Raw genomic sequence first — 20,888 nt, 5'->3', positions numbered from 1 at the left:
CATATGGAACACCAAACACCCACTGATCAACCAAAGAGGAATGAATCCTTCAGGTCAATGGCAACATTAGACTTCTGGTATTCAGGTCGGGCTAATCACTATCCAAAATAAAGTAAACAGTGATTAATATTTCGCCGCAGGTTGAAAACCCACCTCTTCAGGAAACACTACCCTTCCTCTCTGCCTGACCTACTTGTTGTTAACTAGTTGTACGAACGCTTGTTTTCTATTGTTGTATTGTTTATTGGATCTTGTTTAGTCGATACACTTAATTGTTTTAGCTCATGCTCATTTGATTTAGCTATTTTGTCTCATCTGTTTAAGGAAATAGGTAGCTGATATATTGTACTTTTACCTTAGCGCTAGGTATACTCTTGGTTGCTTGTTTTTGCAGAAAATGCACTAAAGACTTCTGGTGATTAGTAGTTTTTGTTCCCTACCTATGTTGAATACACTTATTGTAAGTCGCTTTGGATAAAAGCGTCTGCTAAATGACTGTAATGTAATGTAATGTAATGTAATGTTGGCCCACTCTATCAGCACAACAGAGTGGGCCAACATACGGTTGGGGAGCCTTTCACAACCTTTCTCTGCTCATGTCTGTAGGTTCTGGCGGCTGGGCGCTGATAGTGCAGTGTGTCTGTAGGTTCTGGCGGCTGGGCGCTGATAGTGTATATTTGGTGTCTCAGGGGGAAGAGGTTCAGTGTAAAATGACTGACAGACTTCTGCAACAATCTGATGTTAATGCCTTTAACACAAGCAACTCTGGAATACCACACACCCTGAGCGAGAGAGAGGGAGAGGGGGGCAAAATAGAGAGCGTGAGAGAGAAGTATAGGACCGAGGTGGGGAGAGATGGAGTAATCTTAAGGGAGGGGACACGAGGTGGGTCTCGCGAAGAGAGAGAGAGTTGGAAGGGGGCATGACTACAAATAGTCAGGGGCAGAAGGTCCTGCTCTTCAGTGAGCGTCGTACCCTGCTTCTCACCAGGCGGACCCTTCTCACACAACACACAGCACCACATCTCTCTCTCACTCTCTGTCTCTCCCCCCCCGGCCTAAACCAGTGCCAACATGACCTCCTACTCGTCCTCCTCGCAGTCGTCCTCCTACCGTCGGACCTTCGGCGGCCAGGGGGCCTACGCGTCGCCCTCCCTCAACCGCTCCCTCTTCGGACGCCCCTGCGGCTCTGCGGGGGGCGCGGGGAGCCACTTGGCCTCACGCGTCTACGAGGTGAGGGCCTCATCGGCGCCGGCCTACTCGTACCACGCCTACGGCCGGCCGGCGGCGACGCGAGCTTCGGGCCGCGGCCTCGCCGGCGAGACGCTGGACTTCAACCTGGCCGATGCCGTCAACCAGGAGTTTGTGGCCACGCGCACCAACGAGAAGGCGGAGCTGCAGCACCTCAACGACCGCTTCGCCAGCTACATCGAGAAGGTGCGCTTCCTGGAGCAGCAGAACCAGGCGCTGACCGTGGAGGTGGAGAAGCTGCGCGGCCGCGAGCCCAAGCGCGTCGCCCACCTGTACGAGGAGGAGATGAGCGAGCTGAGGCGCCAGGTGGAGGTGGTCACTGGACAGAGGTCCCGCGCCGAGGTCGAGAGGGACAACCTAGCCGACGACCTCGACAAGGTCAGACTCAGGTGGGTTGGTTGATTTCGTCGACTGAAGCCATGACGAAAAGTGTTTGTCGAAGTCCTGCCTTTTTTCACTAATGAAAACGAAATAAAAACTAAGCTATGATAATGATTGATGACTAAAACTAAGACTAAATATATTGACAATTTCGTCAAAAGATAAAAACTAGACTAAATGTCAGGGAGGGATTAGTGAAGAAGAGATCCAGTAGAACTAAAAGACAAGTCATTTTTTATTTTGGTTGCACTTGGGGGTTGCACTCTGAAAATTGCAGATCTACAAGCTCACAACTCTAAAACTAGACTAACACTATAACACTAAAATATGACTAAAACCAAATTAAATTTCATTCAAAAGACTAAAACCACTTGAAAATATTCTGTCAAAATCAACACTGGTTGGTCTGGGCTGCCTGCGAGTGTGTGTGTGTGTGTGTGTGTGTGTGTGTGTGTGTGTGTGTGTGTGTGTGTGTGTGTGTGTGTGTGTGTGTGTGTGTGTGTGTGTGAATGAACAAATCGTCCTCTGTGGAAAATACCTATACGTTGTAAGCTTATAGATCTGCTGATTCCACCGCCCGCCACGTTGTAGGATGGAGCATGAATTGGGCACAAAAGTGTCTCTCAGCTTAATTGCGGCGGTGGCTCAGGGGTAGAGTGCCTGGATGGTAACCGAAAGGTTGCCAGTTCGAACCCGGGCTCCCCCAGAGTTACTGTCGAAGTGTCCTTGAGCAAGACACTGAACCCCTAATTGCTGCCATAGGTGTATGAATGTGTGTGTGAATGGGTGAATGTAATGCACAATCTCTGTAAAGCGCCTTGGATAAAGGCGCTATATAAATGCACCATTTACCATTTAATTGTTACAGGACTGTTTGTGTATACATAATATGTGTATCTATGTTTTACTATTTAGTTACAAAGTAAATCACAGGCTTATGGAGTTTGCCACTGTATCATTCTCCACTATTTTGGGATGGCTTTTCCAGAGTTGGAACACAGCTGCTGCCAGCAGTGCCTTTAGGGAGGTTGGGCACTTCATGTTGGCCGATTAGGCCTGGCTCACATTGGGCATTCCACTTCATTCCAAAGGTGTTTGATGATAGAGTTACTGGCTTGCACAGAGTCAAGCCTCTTAGTCAAGTTCATCCTTTCTGTATACATTACAAATATTTGTTTAACCAATCTGTCTGGTAGAGTGTTTACACATTATATAACTAACACATCTGCGGTGATTGGAGGTATAGTCTCACCACTCTTCCATTGAGAAATGTGTTTTATTTGCATACAGTGTGACACCTACTGTTGATGTACAAGCTCTGCAGTACTGCCTGAAGCCCAATATGCTCTACAATAAGCATATTTGATTGTCCAAGTGGGGTTTTCTCTTTGAATGAGTTCACATATAGGGAAACAGGGGTTCAAATGGCCGAAATGTATATAGGGCTGAAGTGGTCAATGCATGTTTTGTAATGATAATCAAAATCTACAAAGTAACTAACTAAAGTTTTCAAATAAATGTAGTGGAGTAAAAGTATAATATTTGCCTCTGAGATGTAGTGGAGTAGAAGTAAAAGCATACTGAAAATTGGAAATACTCCAGTAAACTAAACTGAGTAAATGTACTTAGTTTGGTTACTTAGTTTACACCACCGTGATGAAGGATATACTGTAATGTGAACAGTTCCCCCGCAACGCCAAAGGATGCTGAGCTGCTAAGCTGTGGTAAATCCCACCCGTATCGAGATGCAAAGGAATGCATGACGCTATAGATGGACAGAGCGATCAGGGGAACGGATACAGTTAAAGGCAGGGGGTAGAAGTGCAGGGTATTCGATCCTGTTCAAGAAAGAGATGCAGGAATCACATACGAGGTCCACTGGGACCCCTGAAAGCCACTGGCATTTTGAGGGCCGTGCATGTCCGGAGGTTGAGACATAAGAGCGACTGATTCAAACCGGCCCCAGTGGAATATGAGAGAGAGTTGTTTGTGGTACAGTAATTGAGGCGAGGTCGTTATCTGTGTTGTTTGCTGTGGTTACCGACACAGAGTATTTTTAGGCCACTGTTTGCCGTCATGATGATAAGCACAGTGCTTTAAGTGAATCAGCTGTCAGGTTGTAGTAGGCCAGTGTGGGTCTTGAGCCCAAAGGAGGTCCCCACATGATGTTTAGGGGTTATCCCCAGATGACAGTGAAGTGACAATTTAAGGACTTTTAAGACCTTTTTTAATACCTAAAAAGAAAAAGGCCATTGCTGCATCAAACACAATCAACAAACTATACTACAAAAACTGTTCAAACATTGGCCGAGAATGTTTTAGGGAATGTTTTGCACAATGTTTGTATATTTTGAGACATCTAATCAGGATATATATTCTTGTCAGGATGGGGGAAAAAAGAAAACTGAAAACCTCAAAAACGATCGCAGGTTCAAGTCCCACAGCATGCAAGGAAAGGACCTGCTTATTCAAACAATCCTTATAGAGAACATGAACGCTGTAATCGCTAGAGGAGGAATTGATGTGTATGAAATAGATGTAAATATATTCAGACTCGCAGCAGAGCAAAGGGCATAAAAACAGATTGATATTTTCCTAGATTTGGTATATATTAAAATAAAATAAAAGATTATGCTATTTTAGATTTATATTTTATGTTGTAGCCTACACCACAAGGTTCTTGCCAAATAGCCAGGTTGAACACTGTTCTTTTCTTCCTTTACCACCTCACTACTGTGAAATGTCCATTGGAAGGTTGTCAAAAGAAACAATGGCAGGCAGCCAGTATTAGATACAGGGTAGCTGATTCCATTAAGCTGGGCCTTTAAATCAAGCACTTCGACTTAAATTGAAATGAGAATGTCTAAATTGTCTCAACAGGACAGCAGGTTGGTCTTAGAGAGACCATGACCCCTACCTCCCTGAGAGTTCATGTGACGAAAAAGCATGACGAAAAAGCGTGACGAAAAAGAGTGACGGAAAAGCGTGACAAGTTAGATTAGTTAGATTTATGCAATGCCATGCAACCTGTTGTACTGTAGGACTCTGTAGGAGTGTAGGTCCCACAGGTCCATGCAACCTGTTGTACTGTAGGAGTGTAGGTATCCACAAGCTCACAATGTGTGTTGTGATCGGCTATATTCCACCTAATGTTTGTCCCTGGATAAGGAAGCTGGGGTTCATGTGGTTAACCCATTTTGACCTGAGATCAGATTCTAAAAATGTCTTCTGCATCCTGACAGTTTTCTGAAAAAGCTATGTTTCTATGTCAGTCGTTCTTCGATTTTTCAAAAATAGCAGACCTACAAGCTCGTAGCGCGCCACTCGGTGGCGCGCTACGAGCTTGTAGATCGGCTATTTTTCAATAGCTAAAGCATAACATGATGCTAACACCAAAAGGGGTTCCCGCCCAAAATGGGTTTTAAAGGAACCAGGACAAACAGTACAGTGATTCACCCTGAAGAGACAATCACAAAATTCGACGTGCCTCTATTAAAATAAAATATCTATTTATAATGGTGAACTCACACCGAAGAACTGGACTGGAAGAGCTGACCGAGGCTTGTTGATCTGCATGATCTTTGTGACTCAGAGGAGTAGAGGGAAGCAATAATACATTTTTTAATCACCTTAGCCGTCATCATTAAAATTATGGACAGCTAATGCTGCTGCTGAAATGTGTGTGTGTGTGTGTGTGTGTGTGTGTGTGTGTGTGTGTGTGTGTGTGTGTGTGTGTGTGTGTGTGTGTGTGTGTGTGTGTGTGTGTGCGCGCGCACGCACACGACGACGTGCATACAGTGTCTGTAAGCATGTGCTCATGTTCATCTCTCTTTGAGCCTGCTGGCATAATATTGTGCGTGTGCTTGTGCATGCGTGCCTGTGCATGTGCTTGTGTGCACAGCATGCGTGCTGTGTGAGTGTGTGTGTGTGTGTGTGTGAGAGAGTTACAGCAGAATCTCACACACACGTCATCCATCTCCCGTCTGCACACTCACCGGCCAGGCCTGTCTCTACCCATCAGTCCTTGCTGCTCCGTCCTGGGGCAACGCTCCTCCACAGAGCTGGGTTTAAAGTGCTCTTCTATAAAAGGACAGGAACGATCTCTGATGATTCCACCCCTCCTCTCTCTCTCTCTCTGTCTCTGTCTGTCTCTCTCTCTCTCTCTCTCTGTCTGTCTGTCTGTCTCTCTCTCTCTCTCTCTGTCTCTGTCTCTGTCTCTCTCTCTCTCTCTCTGTCTGTCTGTCTCTCTCTGTCTGTCTCTCTCTGTCTCTGTCTCTGTCTGTCTCTCTCTCTCTCTCTGTCTCTGTCTCTGTCTGTCTCTGTCTGTCTCTCTCTCTCTCTCTCTCTGTCTCTGTCTGTCTCTCTCTCTCTCTCTCTCTCTGTCTGTCTCTGTCTGTCTGTATGTGCTGTTACTGTCACAGTATGTTGACCTATTGATGAACAACAATAACATATTCTTTTGTTTTGGGTCTGAGAGGCTAAATCTGTTGGTCTGTGGCTCAAAGCAGAAGCAGTCCGACAGCAGGGCAAGGACCTGAACTCATGCATAAATACTTTTCAACTTGCTTAACGACAACTATGTAACTTTTGCAGTCGCCCCTCCAGCCTATGTATGGATTACATGTCCTGTGACGGTAATGGCGAAATGGGTGCCTTACTCATTAGACAACACTCATGGTCATTTTTAAAAGCAAGCACTCCATTAACTTTAACTCAAATACAAATTTGACAGAGCGACTTTTACTTGTAGTCGAGTAATATTTGACCTGGAGTAGCCTCCATGGTGGAGATACACTCTTCTAGTTAGTTTATTTTAGAATAATTGCAGCTCTACTCCAATTATCCCTGCGACATACTAGCGTCATGTCCAGGGGGTGTACTTGTACATCAAGCTGCCTCACGCTACAGAAACAGGAGATAGGCTCCTGCCCTATGGGCCTCATGGCTCGGCAAGGCTACTTACTTACTTTACTCCAATTATTTGCAGCTTATAACGTTGTTATAACATGTTGATGTTATTGGATCTCACATCACATTGCAACAATAAAGCTAAACTTCAATTCAAAAAGCTTTGTTGGCGCAGTAAAGACTATGGTCAAGGGCAGGACACAGACATCACCAACACTCAATAAAACAATCTCTCTCTCTCTTATTCTCTAGGCTACAGGACGAGATACTTCAGAGGGAAGAAGCCGAGAGCAATCTGTCTGCTTTCAGAGCGGTGAGTTTCCCACACTGAGCATCTCCGTGGTAGCCTGACTCCGCCAGATGGGGCAGCAGAGAGTACACTGGGTTCCCCCGGGAACCCAGTGTACTCTCTGCTGCCCCATTTCCTACACCAGAGAACTGGTGTGGCCAATCGGGACACGGTATGCAATTTGCGACAGTGTGATTTGAGTCTGGCTTATTAGCCAGGCTATCTCCGTGGGGGGGGGGGGGGGGGGGGGTTAACACCAAGTCAACATAAATTAATCAACCTGTGCAGAAATATACTCTAAACATGAACATTGAATATTATTTTAACTCAAAGCTTTGCTTCTGGAGGTCCCGCTCCCTGGCACAAAACATTTTCAGATACGGGTCCGCGGGGCAAATACATATCATTTTGGGGGTCATGAAAATGTTTGAGTCACTGTGAACGGCGTGCGTTTGTGGTCAAACAGGACGTGGACACAGCGACTCTGGCCCGTCTAGACCTGGAGAGACGCATCGAGACTCTACAAGAGGAGATCGCCTTCCTGAAGAAGATCCACGAAGAGGTCCGTTTGTCTGTCCTGACCTTGTGTCTGGTCTGTCCTTCAAGGTCTATCTATCAGTATCTGTACACCTGTCTTCATGCGTCTGTCCCCGTCCCTCTGTCTGTCTTGTCCAGGGGTGAAAGTGGCTTGAAGTCCTTGCCAGAACTAATCTCTCTGGTTAATTTTGGGTAACCCCCCCCCCCCCCCCCCCCAATTTCGTGTCAAACCCCTTAAACATGAAGTTATGGTTAGGGGTCGTACTAATGAGCGGTGGCACGCTACCAAAAAGTCCCCCCTGGTCTTGTGTCCGTATTTGTCTGTAGGGTTGTAGTTTTTGAGTCCAGTCTCAACTCCACATTTATATTTACTCTGTCTCGCTTACTTACATTTACTCACTCACTCATTTACTCACTTATTCTTGTCTTAATGACACAATTCACTTCATGCCCTTTCGTGACCCTAACTTGAAGGTTGCTAGGATCATTTATGGGAATTTTTAATCACTTACGCCCAGCTGTATACTTTTTCAGCAAATAGCAAAAATAGCGTATCTGCAAGCACGCAAATAGCATGTGTCACATCAGGACACGTCGTGAGCTTGTAGATCTGCTATCTTTGAAAATAAATTGGAGAAATTGCCCACTATTAGAAGACAATATTATTGGTGTGTGTAGTGTGACAAACACTTACTCTCTCCTCTTTCTGTCCACTGCTCTCTCCCTCCATCCCTCTCTCTGATCTCTCCTCTCTCAGAGTTCAGCGTGCAGTTTTTTTGTTCATGAAAGTTGAGAACAATGCATACGTGCAGATAAAAGCAAAATCTGTTTCCCCTTTCTCCTCCTCCTCCTCCTCCTCCTCGTCCTGGCAGGAGATCAGGGAGCTGCAGGTCCAGATGCAAGAGACCCAGGTCCAGATCCAGATGGACATGTCCAAGCCGGACCTGACAGCCGCCCTGAGGGACATCAGAGCCCAGTACGAAGGCATCGCCGCCAAGAACATCTCTGACGCCGAGGACTGGTACAAGTCCAAGGTATGGAGAGAGAGAGAGGGGGGTGGTATGGGGGGGTAAAGGGTTAGTCCAAGGTATGGAGAGAGAGGGGGTGGTATGGGGGGGTAAAAAGATACACAGAGTTAGATAAAGATTCATAGATATCTAGGTATATAGGCAGACAGACAGATCGAGGTTTATTAGTAAAATGTATATATTTTGTGGTCAGAATGGAAGCCTGTAACTGTTCAATATTGCGTGATATCACGTTGTTATGTTGTGACCTTTGCCCTTTGCCCCGGCTGGGCCTGAAGGTAACTGACCTGAACCAGGCGGTCAGTAAGAACCACGCGGCTCTCAAGACGTCCCGTCAGGAGACCATGGAGTTCAGACACCAGATCCAGTCCTTCACCTGTGAGATCGACTCTCTCAAAGGCACCGTACTTACCCACACAGATCACCTGTGAGATCGACTCTCTCAAAGGCACCGTACGTACCCACACAGATCACCTGTGAGATCGACTCTCTCAAAGGCGCCGTACGTACCCACACCGATCATACACTCTGTACTACACACTCGCCCCATTCTTTCCACAGACCGCTCGCCCCCAGCGATTCTTGTATTCATTTTACTGAGGCTATAAGGTTAGGAGTATGTTGGGTTCGTTAGGCAATGGGCATAGTTTTACTACTACTAAGTTTAGGAATGAGGTTTGACTCGGTCGAGCGTGTTTTGGGGTGAACGTTCTTGTATTCATTTAAAGTAGTAGTAGTGAATCTTTCTTTTCACTCATGTTGTCTCTCATTTTCCAACCCCCTTCTCTCTCCACTCCCTCCATCGCTGTATTATGATTCTATTCATTTCCATCTACCTACCTACCTACCTACCTACCCATCCACCCACCCCACCCTCTCTTCCTAACTATTTATATACATTCCTTCTTTCCATACTACCGTAACTACCTACGTTCGGTCCTTCCTTTCTCGCCTCCCTCCATCCTCGCCTCTCTGGTTCTGGTGCAGAACGAGTCTCTGCTGCGTCAGATGCAGGACATGGAGGACAGGCATGGCCGCGAGGCCGGCGGCCTCCAGGAGAGCATCTCGCAGCTGGAGGCCCAGACCGCCAACATGAAGGAGGAGATGGCACGGCACCTCCGCGAGTACCAGGACCTGCTCAACGTCAAGATGGCGCTGGACATAGAGATAGCCACCTACAGGAAGCTCCTGGAAGGGGAGGAGAGCAGGTATAGAGGTCTACTGATAAGTCTCATCTCCGTATCCGTCTGTCTCTGCCTGTCTTTTATGTCCCTCTGTCTTTTCTGTCCGTTTTTTTCCATGTATGTGTCTGTCCATCTGTCTAAAGGCATTTGTCCAATGTCCATCTGTTATTGTTGTTGCTTTCTGTTTACATCTGTCTCCTTAAGACTGTCAAATCTGTCTGTCTGTCTGTCCTGTCTGACAAATCAGTACCACAGACGAATAACAGTCTAAGTCCACACTATTGATCCATAATATATAAATGATAGATAAGGGTTCAGGACAACGAGGCCTTTTCGTGGAGGGGTCAGTCTGAAATTTGGACTTAGACTGTTTTTCGTCTGTGGTACTGGCATCATTAGGATAGATTACAGGAGTCAGCCATAGTCAACATAGTAAAAGGCCAGTCCACACCAATGCAAGTGCTTGCAATTAACATGCAACTACTTGCAACTGCATTATGCCCAATGGCAGTTGCAAGGAGTTGCTTTGGTATGGACTGGCCTTAAAACTGTTTTGTCGCAAGACGTTGCGACTATAGTTGCATTGGTGCAGTCTGGCCTTAAGTTATAGCAATGCTCAGAAGAAGGACATCCAATCTAAAATCAAGAAATGGCAGCAGTGCAAAGAGTACTAATTTAGTGCTGTCATTGCAGGGGTGGCGCAGGGGTGGCGGTGGCTGGATGGCAACTTTCGAACCCGGGCTCCCCCAGAGTTAGTGTCGAAGTGTCCTTGGGCAAGACACTGAACCCCTAATTGCTGCTGATGTGCTGGTTGGTACCTTGCATGGTTTCCGCTGCCATCGGTGTATGAATGTGTGTGTGAATGGGTGAATGTAATGCACAATCTATGTAAAGCGCCTTGGATAAAGGCGCTATATAAAACTTACCGTTTACCATTTATTGCAACAATAAAGTTGTGTATCCGTTGGTCTCTCACTTCAATTCAAAAAGCTTTGTTGGCACAGTAAAGACTGTTATAATGCTGTCAAGGGAAAGAGACACATCACTAACACTCAATGAAACTCTCTCTCTCTCTAGGATTGCCTTGCCCAGTCAGAACTACTCCACATTGAGTTTCAGAGGTAAGAGCAAACACCTCGTTGTTTCCTTGTCACACCACTAGAGGGCACAAGTCACAAGTCAGTGAATCAACACAAACGCAAGGAGTTATTATTATGCATTTGTGCACTTTAAGGTGTAGTCAACCAATTATTGTTTAAATGTTATATTGTATTTATGATTATATTCATGAAAAGAGCAATCTTAATAGTTATCCCATTAAGGCCTGACGTCGAAATAAATAAAAGTTTTCTGAAAGAATATATATTCAAATATTTGTGCCACATTTTCATGATTTTTCAAAAATAGCAGACCTACAAGCTCGTAGCGCGCCACTCGGTGGCACGCTATGAGCTTGTAGGTCTGCTATTTTTGAATAGCTAAAGTATAACATAAGCATTATGTTATACTACCAAGAGGGGTTCCCGTCCAGAGTGGGTTATACAGTAGCTGCACTATGTAACCTTCCTCTTCTACCCCAGATTTGGTGAGACATGACCTTTGAAACGATCTAAATGTCTCAATAGGGAGACCAAATACAACCACCCCAATTGTATAAGTTGTATTGTATTAAATTCACCGCCACCAGGGGGCGCCAAAAGTCCCAGACCGACACCATATATATATTATATATATTATTATTATATTTTTTTTACCATGTTATAAAACACGAAAAACACGTCCTTGGCGCTCCAGGACATCATGAAAAAGAAGTTAAATAAGTCCTTGGCGACCATTGAGTTAACATACTCTACCACCACATACATGGACAACTGGAGGCCGGCGGCCACCTTCACTTAATGTGGCCCGCAGGTTAATATTAGAATATTGATATACAGTTGGGTGCCACCGATATTGTCCCTTATCATTTGACCCATTTAGGCCTGACCTCAATTTTTTTTAAATCCTTCTAAATCCTCCAGTTTTCTGAAATAAATATTTTCACGATTTTTCAAAAATAGCAGATCTACAAGCTCATAGCGCGCCACTCGGTGGCGCGCTATGAGCTTGTAGATCTGCTATTTTTGAAAAATCGTGAAAATGTTTTTAAACAATGTTTAAAACACCAAAAGGGGTTCCCGCCCAAAATGGGTTAACTGTCCTTTTGCGCAGATCACGCAAACCTCAGCAAAAAGAAAAGGACAATATCGATGGCCTCCAACTGTAGTATTGATTTCAGCTGTTACAATTCCAAACATGACCCACTTAAATTACTTCAGTCTATATTAGTAGCTGAATGACTATAGTTATTAGAATTTAGAATGATAAAGGTTAGGTTACAAAGAAATGCTAACGAATCAATATGTTACGTAGTATTGAGGTGCTGACATTTTATGGAGCCTACTTTTACAGTACATTAGTCCTCACTGTGGTGGTTTGTCTGTGATATATTGTGGTCCAGAGGGAGTGCAACGAACCATGTACAACCCAGATTCGGCACAAACAAGGGACTAAATTATTTTCGCTCCTATGCCACCAAAATGTGGAACGCCCTACCAACAGTCATTAAGACATGCAAATCCCTTGACTCCTTCAAAACCACTCTCAAAGGGCACCTACGGATGGCTGCAATTCGAAACTGGCCCCCGTAAAATCTGAATCCCCCCCCCCCCTATTTTCCCTCACTGTATATGTTTATTTTCCCTTTTTAGCTCCATTATGATGAATTCCTGTTCTGTTCTTTGTCTATATAGAAGTGTCTACTTGTACGTCTCTAAATGTTTTGATGAATTGAACAAGGTGGACCCTCTTGTAAACAAGTGTAATGCTTAATTGGGTCGTCCACTCACAGTTAACAGCCTTTGTATTGAGTTTGTGCTTGAAATGTACTGTAATTCTGCAAACTGTTAATAAATATTTCAATCAATCAAAAAAAAGGTCCTGTTGCCTCGCGTGCAGTGGTGTACAAAGTAACCAATTGTTTTACTTAAGTAAATGTTAAATAATACTTACTTGAGTAAAAGTACAAATGTATTGGCATTATATACATAAAGTACCAAAAGTAAAAGTAATCATTATGCAGAATGTCCCATTCCAAGTTTTCAAATGTATAAAAATCATTTGAAAATAGCAGATCTACAAGCTCATATATGTGTTTGAACAGAAACCAGCCCTGAGCATCAACGACGCTCCTCTGAGATGCACGCCAAGAGATCAGTGCTCATTAAAACCATTGAGACACGCGACGGAGAGGTAACGCGCGCGCGCGCGCACACACGCACACGCACACACACACACACACACACACACACACACACACACACACACACACACACACACACACACACACACACACACACACACACACACACACACACACACACACACACACACACGTTATTGTGGGACACATAAGGATTCCATCTTAATCGATAAGATTCTCATCTTTGTCTCCACCAGGCCGAAGGCATGGGGAGAGAGTATGTTTTGCACTCCGTCCGTGTGTGTGTGTGTCCTTCCGTCCGTCCTTCTGTCCGTCCGTTATCAGCTAATCTCCGGCACCGTTGGCCCGATCAATGCCAAACTTTGCACACACACTCCCTGGATGCCAACGATGAACCTCTGCCCCACATTTTAACAGGCCAGAACGGCCTGTTATAGCGCCACCATGAGGCAGCTTTTCACATTGTTTACCTAAAACTGCACCGATCTGCGTGATACGTTGCATGCACACTCCCTAGAGGCCAAGGACAAACCTTTGACCTGCATTTTCCGCATCTGCCTTTTATAGCGCCACCAGGAGGCCGACTTTTGTAAAACACATTTTTTGATATTACTCCTCCAGATTCTGTCCAAAAATCTCACAAATCGTTACACAGTATCTCTATGGTCATGTGCTCAAGTTGGATCTGTCCGATATTTCATATTCCATCCTAATTGGCTATAATTGGCTTTCACAGTTTGCAAGATTGCCCCGTTTTGAACAAAAGCCTCAAATCATGAACGCAGCATGCAATTTACGTGAAATCTTTCACACATTTTCTTACTAGGCTGAGGAATATATCCCACCCTTTTCACATTGGCCTGTTATAGCGCCACCAACAGGTTGATTTTTGCAAAACACATTTTTGGAACAAAATGCTTAAAAAACATGTTTATATTAATCCTAAACATTTTGCCAAACATCTCACACAGTCCTATCCTCCTGGTGGAGACCTGTGCCCAGAAGGGCACTTTTTCTAGTTATCTCTGACTCTCTTCTCTACCATGCAGAGGAATGTTTCGTTGCCATCAGGGGCAGAATGGCAAGCACTGAATCACACATCTGAATAGCTGGCCCAAATGACTAAAATCACAACAGAATGCAAAATAAAATGGGATCAGCTAAAAGGATGTGACGCTAGACTAGACTGGATAAACCAGAGCTCTTAGATTTTTATTTTATTTTTACATTTGAGGTCATTTGGCTAATGCTTTCATCAGTGACATAATGAAGTGCAACAGTAGGATCATAATCATGGCTTGCTGCTAAAGCACCAGTATTTGACAACAGGTGCAATGAATATTCCTGTGTCCTACTCTAGTCCGAGTCCTAGCATTAAGTAACCATTTTGACCTGAGATCAGATTCTAAAAATGTCTTCTACATCCTGACACTTTTCTGAAAAAGCTATGTTTCTACGTATGTCAGTCGTTCGTTCGATTTTTCAAAAATAGCAGACCTACAAGCTCGTAGCGCGCCACTCGGTGGCGCGCTATGAGCTTGTAGATCTGCTATTTTTCAATAGCTAAAGCATAACATAATGCTAACACCAAAAGGGGTTCCCGCCCAAAATGGGTTGGTGATGAAAAGGTAGGTTTGTTTCCTCATACAATATTGTCGATGCTGGAAACCTCAGGGGTCCAAACTGGGTATGTGCCGATGAGACATTTTGGCCGATATCGATATCCGATATAATTAATTGCTGTTATGGCCGATAACCGATATTACCGATGTCGATATGATCTCAATTCTGTATTGAAAAATTATAATAATTTTGTCCATTCTGAAAAATACATGTATGTAAGTAACATGGTATCTACACTGCAGGCTTAGGCAAGTCAGATTTAACTTAAATACCTTTATATTTAATATTGTGAGCTTGTAGATCTGTTCAAGCTGTTACTTGTTTATCTGTAAAGACAGACCGATTAATCGGACCGATTAATTCATCGGTCTGATTAATCGATGAATCTAAAAACAACTCAAATCGGCCGATACCGATGTGTTTGCCGATTCATCTCCCATCACTAGTCCAAACGGTTGCTATTCAGGATTAAAATTAGCAAAAGTAGAAGATCGACAAATTATGCTACTTAACGCTATAGTACTGTATGATCAAGTAGGGCGTTAATTTATGGAAAAACAAGAATGACTCGGTCATAAATTGCCAGCTGCAGCAAGCTCTCATTTATGAACATCACGGCTTCACGTTGCGGCGTTCAGAGTATGGGTTTTATCATGCCGTTCAGACTATGGGTTTTATGGGTAAGTCTCCCATTGGCTTAGAGGTAGCCTAGAGGCAGCCAGTCATGAAGAAGTGTCCACTACGGTCGCTACTAGCGATACATGTATAATGTTGTCCAGCAGCTTTTCAAGCAGCTGGCGAAAACACACACAAAGTTAGAATAATGGAGATATGGTTTCTGCCCGACAGGCTGCAAAGATATTCTGTTGACTACACGTGATCGGTGATGGCCCACATCCACATCCCCATATGTCATAAACACACGCATGCACAGACTAGTTCCCGTTGCAGAGCAACATTCAAATTCCTTTCCCCCCCCCGGGGACAAGGGGCGGGACAGGCCTAGCTGACACAACACACAGTACACCGGCACGCCGAGATAAGCACGCTTCAGCCCATGTCATGTTATGACAGGCCATGTTATTATCGTTTCAACAAAGCACAGAACCCCGTTATCTAGATTTGCCTGTTTTGTCATTTTGACGTGAAGAGGACTCTCCCTCTCACCAGGTGTCCCGTTGTGTGTCATGGAGAGATTGAATAATATGTTTTTTAAATATTCAACCAGAATATGTTATCAGAAACCAGTGATTATTTTGCTAAATCATAATTTGCAGTCAAATCAAATTAAACACACATGAAACGAACACACATCCATTCCACTCGCTAAAAATCCCAAAAGAATAAAGTCTGCACAATGCTACAAAGCTTAAAAGAATATTTTGGTTCCTTTTTACGCCATTGGACGTGACGTTTCGAGCCTATACCTCTCTTCGTCATTCCGATGAGGAGCCGGGTCAAGCCAGCATGACCCAGGGTGCAGACTTCATTCTCTAAAAATGTCTTCTACATCCTGACAGTTTTCTGAAAAAGCTATGTTTCTATGTCAGTCGTTCTTCGATTTTTCAAAAATAGCAGATCTATTTTTCAATAGTTAAAGCACAACACAATGCTAACACCGAAAGGGGTTCCCGCCCAAAATGGGTTAGGCCTACATCAGTGGTTTTCAACCAGTGGTCCTTGAGGCAGTTCCAGGTGGTCCCCAGCTAAATGATGGAGAGTCGGTAACCAAATGTAACCTTGTAGATCTTTAAAGGCTCATACATAGTCTGGATTTTCGGTGGTTAGGTGACCACCGAACTACAACATGATGTCACGAGCCGCGGTGAAGAGCAAACCACCGCCCCAGCCCTTCTCTCTGTTTTTACTCACCACCGCTCAACGTTATTTCAGCTCCGGTGGTCAGCTCACCACCGAAAATCCAGACTATGAATAGGCCTTAACTCTTGAGAGTGTAAAATGAAACCCCATTCGGTTTCATTTTACTCTCTCAAGAGTTGCATTATTGTTAAACATCTGCATTACTTAATAATTCACAAGAAGTCTACATAATTCAACGTTTGCCTGTGGTCTCTCCTAATGGTACCAACATCAATACAGCATGGAATTGGGGACAAAATCTTGTCCAACGACAACAAAATATTCTAAGATTTGGGGTCTGGGATGGTAAATCTCATCAATGGTGGTCCGTGGCTCAAATGCTGAATAAATAATGGGCCTCGATATGAAAAGGGTTGAAAACCAATGGACTACATTATCAGACACCTGCGGTTCTACCACGAGTTAGGGGATATGCTGTTAAGGCTGTAAGGTCTGGATTTTCGGTGGTGAGGTGACCACCGCTCCGGTGGTGAGCTGACCACCGGAGCTGATGTAGATGTAGAGTTTATTTATTTTGGTCATTAAAAACAATACAGTGCCTGCTTTGTGTTTTTTTTGCAAAAAGAAATATTGACCAAAAAGGTGTAGGCTGAAGCCTAAGCTTATTGTGCCTACCCTTCTAACAAATAATTGAATTTCATATGTAAAATAATACAACAAAGCAAACAGAAGGGAGAAAAAAAACAAGAAAACAAAACAAATAACAAACAAACACAACATAAAACAAAAAAACAAAGCAAAAACAAGAACAAAGACATACAGGAAAATAACAGTTAACAGGAACAAGACAAAAAAAACAAAAACAACAAAAAACAAAAAAACGAAACAAAACAAGAAAACAAAACAAGACATCATATCAATGTTCTATATGTATCTATTGTTTTTGATCTATACAATTTTTTAAATGTATTTATTGTAGTACAATTTTTTAGTTCGTCATCCAGTCCATTCCACAACTTGACCCCTCTGACCGATATGCACCTCTCTTTGGTGTTTATTCTTGCATTTGTTTGTTTGAATATGGCAGTGCCCCTTAGGTTGTAGCGGCTCTCTCTAGGCCAGAACAGCTCTTGGATACAGCTCGGGAGCAGATGATTGTGTGCCTTGTACATTGTTATTGCGGTATTTAGATCTACTATATCTTGGAGTTTTAAGGTGTTTAATTGAATAAATAATGGGTTGGTTGGTGCAAAATAATCAGATTGGGTGACAATTCTTATGGCTTTTTTTTGAAGTAGAAAGATTGGCTGGATAGTCGTTTTGTAGTTGTTCCCCATACCTCCACACAGTAGTTAATGTATGGAAGTACGAGGGAGCAATACAGCATATATAGCGAGTTCTGGTTTAGAATAGGTTTAGCTTTATACATTATAGCAATGGTTTTAGATAATTTTGTCCTTACATTATTTATTGAGTTTACTGTCAATAATTAAACCTAGGAATTTATTCTCAAACACTCGTTCAATTTCCACATTGTTTATCATAATTTTAGCCTCTCTGTTAATTGATCTATTACTGAAAATCATGAATTTGGTTTTATTTAGATTTAGTGACAATTTATTTATGTCGAACCATTTCTTTAATATTGTAAGCTCATTTTGTACTGTATCCAAGAGCTGATCCAGGTGTTTTCCTGAGCAGCACAGACTAGTGTCGTCAGCAAACAAGACGCAGCTCATTTGTTTCAATACATCGCAGACGTCATTTATGTACATAATAAATAGCTTTGGACCCAATACAGAGCCCTGTGGGACTCCATATGTGATTTTTTGCTCTTCAGAATCTACTCCATTCATGTGTACAAATTGTGTTCTGTCGCCAAGGTAGCTCTTTAACCATGAGTTTGCAGTTCCTCTTACACCGTATCTTTCCAATTTTTTTAATAGTAGTTCATGATGAATAGTGTCAAAGGCCTTTCTGAGGTCAATGAATACCCCTACTGTATATTGTTTGTCATCTACTGCTTTTGATATCTGTTCGACTTGATCTATGACTGCCATTGAAGTGGATCTGTTTGCCCTGAACCCATATTGATGGTTACTTATTAAGTTATGTTTATCTATAAAATTATCAAGTCTGGCCACAAAAAGCTTTTCTAGGATCTTGGAAATAACATTGAGCAGTGGTGAGTAAAAACAGAGAGAAGGGCTGGAGCGGTTGGCGGTGATTTGCTCTTCACCACAGCTCGTGACGTCATGTTGTAGTTCGGTGGTCACCTAACCACCGAAAATCCAGACTATGTATGAGCCCTTATGGAGACAACACATGGCACATTTTATTTAAATTTAACCACATGAACCCTGGCCTACCGATTCTGGGCATGACATGATAAGCGTTAACGTTCTGTGACAATAGCAGATCTACAATCTCACAACGCATCTCGTTGCAATGTGTTGCAATGAGCTTATAGATCGGGTATTTTCGGTTAACAGATTTGGTGTGTGTAGACCCCTGGGGGACCCTTAAAACTTATCTGTAAGCCCCATTCTCCTTTTTTTTGCATCCGTTTGTAGGTGGTCGGTGAGTCGTCACAGCACGAACAAGACTTCATGTAACTATGTGTATCACGGAGTGACGGAGAAGCAGAGAAGAAATCTCTCTCATTTCTTCTGGTGGATTGGAGGACAAATACATTGTGGAAAATGTGATAAAACAGAGGGGGGGAAAGGACTTTAAAAAACTCACCGGCATGGTCTGTACTCTTCTTGCTGCGAGGATGTTGTTGAAATGAGTACTAGAGTAAATAAAACAAATTTTGTATGTGAAGGTAGGGCAATTGGTAGATATCTATGGGTTTGGGAAGTTTTAAGGTTCCATCCATCCATCCATCTTCAACCGCTTATCCGTAGTCGGGTCACGGGGGCAACAGCTCCACCAGAGTGCTCCAGACTTCCCTCTCCAGAGCAACATTAGTGACTTCCTCCTGGGGGATTTTTAAGGGAGTTTTAAGGTTGTTAAATGTTTATCAATACTGCAATGTGTTCAGGGCAGGCTATAGAGAGGGCCTTCGGATTTGTAATGCTAGGTTCGAATTAGATGTTTTAAGAGAAAGGGTACCACAAAATTAGTCCCTTAACACATACTGTAATGCCAGTAATTAATCACATTATCAGGTTCTCAAAGTGTGGTCCTGGGACCCCCAGGGTCTGTAACTCTGAGAATATACTAATGAAACCAAATGGACCTGCACTGCATGGGTCCATTTGGTTCCATTTGTATACTCTCAAAGCTATGGCATGGGCATCCTTGAAATGAAAAGGTTTGAGTACCACTTATCTAGAGCGATTATCGTTTACGACCCAACACACTGAATATGATTTTGAGAAGAGGACATTGAAATGGTGTTTACTTCCTTTATGGCAGTAGACAAACACACCAGCCTTCGGTCTCACTACTAGTGTCATTGTTACACCCACTTTCAATTCACTTCCCAAGGTTAGTCACAAACAAGGCTCTCAGACGGACAGACAGATAAGAGCCAAAGGATGATGGGAGAGGAGATAAAAACATATTTTTGTGTCTGAAGATTGAGCCAAGATTGGAGGCGTTTGTGGTCGGGGAAAAGATGTCAGGGAGATACAGGGTAGACATTTAAAACTGCTCTGTGTGACCGAAAGGGCGGCCAGCTATCCCTTTTGACTTTCAAGAAATTGTTTTCCAATAAAGCAAAGAATGAAAATGAAAACGATCGATGTGTGTGTGTGTGTGTGTGTGTGTGCGTGTGTGCGCGCATTTCTTTGAATACCTGCGTTTTGTTTTTGCCAGTCTGTGGTGACGAGCTGTCCATGATCGTCTGCATCTGTGTACTGTATGTTGTTTTGTGTGCAACAGACCTTTTTCATGGCAGCCATAGTTGTGTAAAGCTACTTCCTATACAGGTGTTACCAATTATACTAAATTAAGGTTGTGTAACTTGTTTTCCAGGATGCTGAATTAGTTGGGCATATTTGGGCAAGTGGCTATGGCCAAACTAGGGGGTCTATGGCCAAACTAGGGGTCAAACTAGGGGGTTTTCATGATTCTGAACCTGCTACTTAAAGCATAATGAAATTTGCCTTATAATGTATTGTGGTACCCCAACTTTCAGCAGCTGTCACAAAGTTTCCCAAGGGAGTTGGGTTGGAACACATTTTTCTGTGATAGTAGACACCTTTATGAACACATCTGTGAAGAAAGCTAGTGGTAAGATTTGCCATCACTTAAGCTACTTTTCCCTTATTAAATGTTGGATGTTTCCACTGGAAAAGGTTCTGTTGCTGAGCATTAATTAATATCATTGCCTGGTAACACCTGGGAACTTGAAATACAATACGATTTTTCTAGATTTTTTTAAAGACAATTTTTTAAATTCTCATTTTCTTTTAAGTTAATTTTCTTCTCCTCTTCAATACAGTAGCAAATTGCTGTAAACTATTATCAATTCTCTTCTCTTACAATCTGTATTTTCTTCTCTTTTTCACTTGCCCTCTGCTGTTTGCATCACGATTCAAATTGCCACCCGTTTGAATGGATTTTAATACATTTTTCGATAAATGGCAAATGATG

General features: G+C 43.2%; 1 protein-coding gene across 1 annotated transcript; it reads left to right on the top strand.

Annotated features, from left to right (window-relative positions):
• The first annotated feature begins 980 nt into the window (after positions 1 to 980).
• LOC306916952 (desmin-like) lies at positions 981 to 20,007 on the top strand. The gene is made up of 10 exons (XM_079495054.1): positions 981 to 1,639; positions 6,792 to 6,852; positions 7,295 to 7,390; positions 8,238 to 8,399; positions 8,672 to 8,797; positions 9,381 to 9,601; positions 10,655 to 10,698; positions 12,780 to 12,868; positions 18,857 to 19,153; positions 19,294 to 20,007. The coding sequence occupies exons 1-9, from the start codon at positions 1,074 to 1,076 to the stop codon at positions 18,896 to 18,898; spliced, it is 1,407 nt and encodes a 468-aa protein (XP_079351180.1). The 5' UTR covers positions 981 to 1,073; the 3' UTR covers positions 18,899 to 19,153; positions 19,294 to 20,007.
• Positions 20,008 to 20,888: the final 881 nt, after the last annotated feature.

This window comes from Electrona antarctica (genome assembly GCF_951216825.1).
Source record: "Electrona antarctica genome assembly, chromosome: 24".
NCBI classification, from domain to species: Eukaryota; Metazoa; Chordata; class Actinopteri; order Myctophiformes; family Myctophidae; genus Electrona; species Electrona antarctica.
Note: the sequence above shows the minus strand (reverse complement) of the source record. Positions and strands in the feature narration are given on the sequence as shown.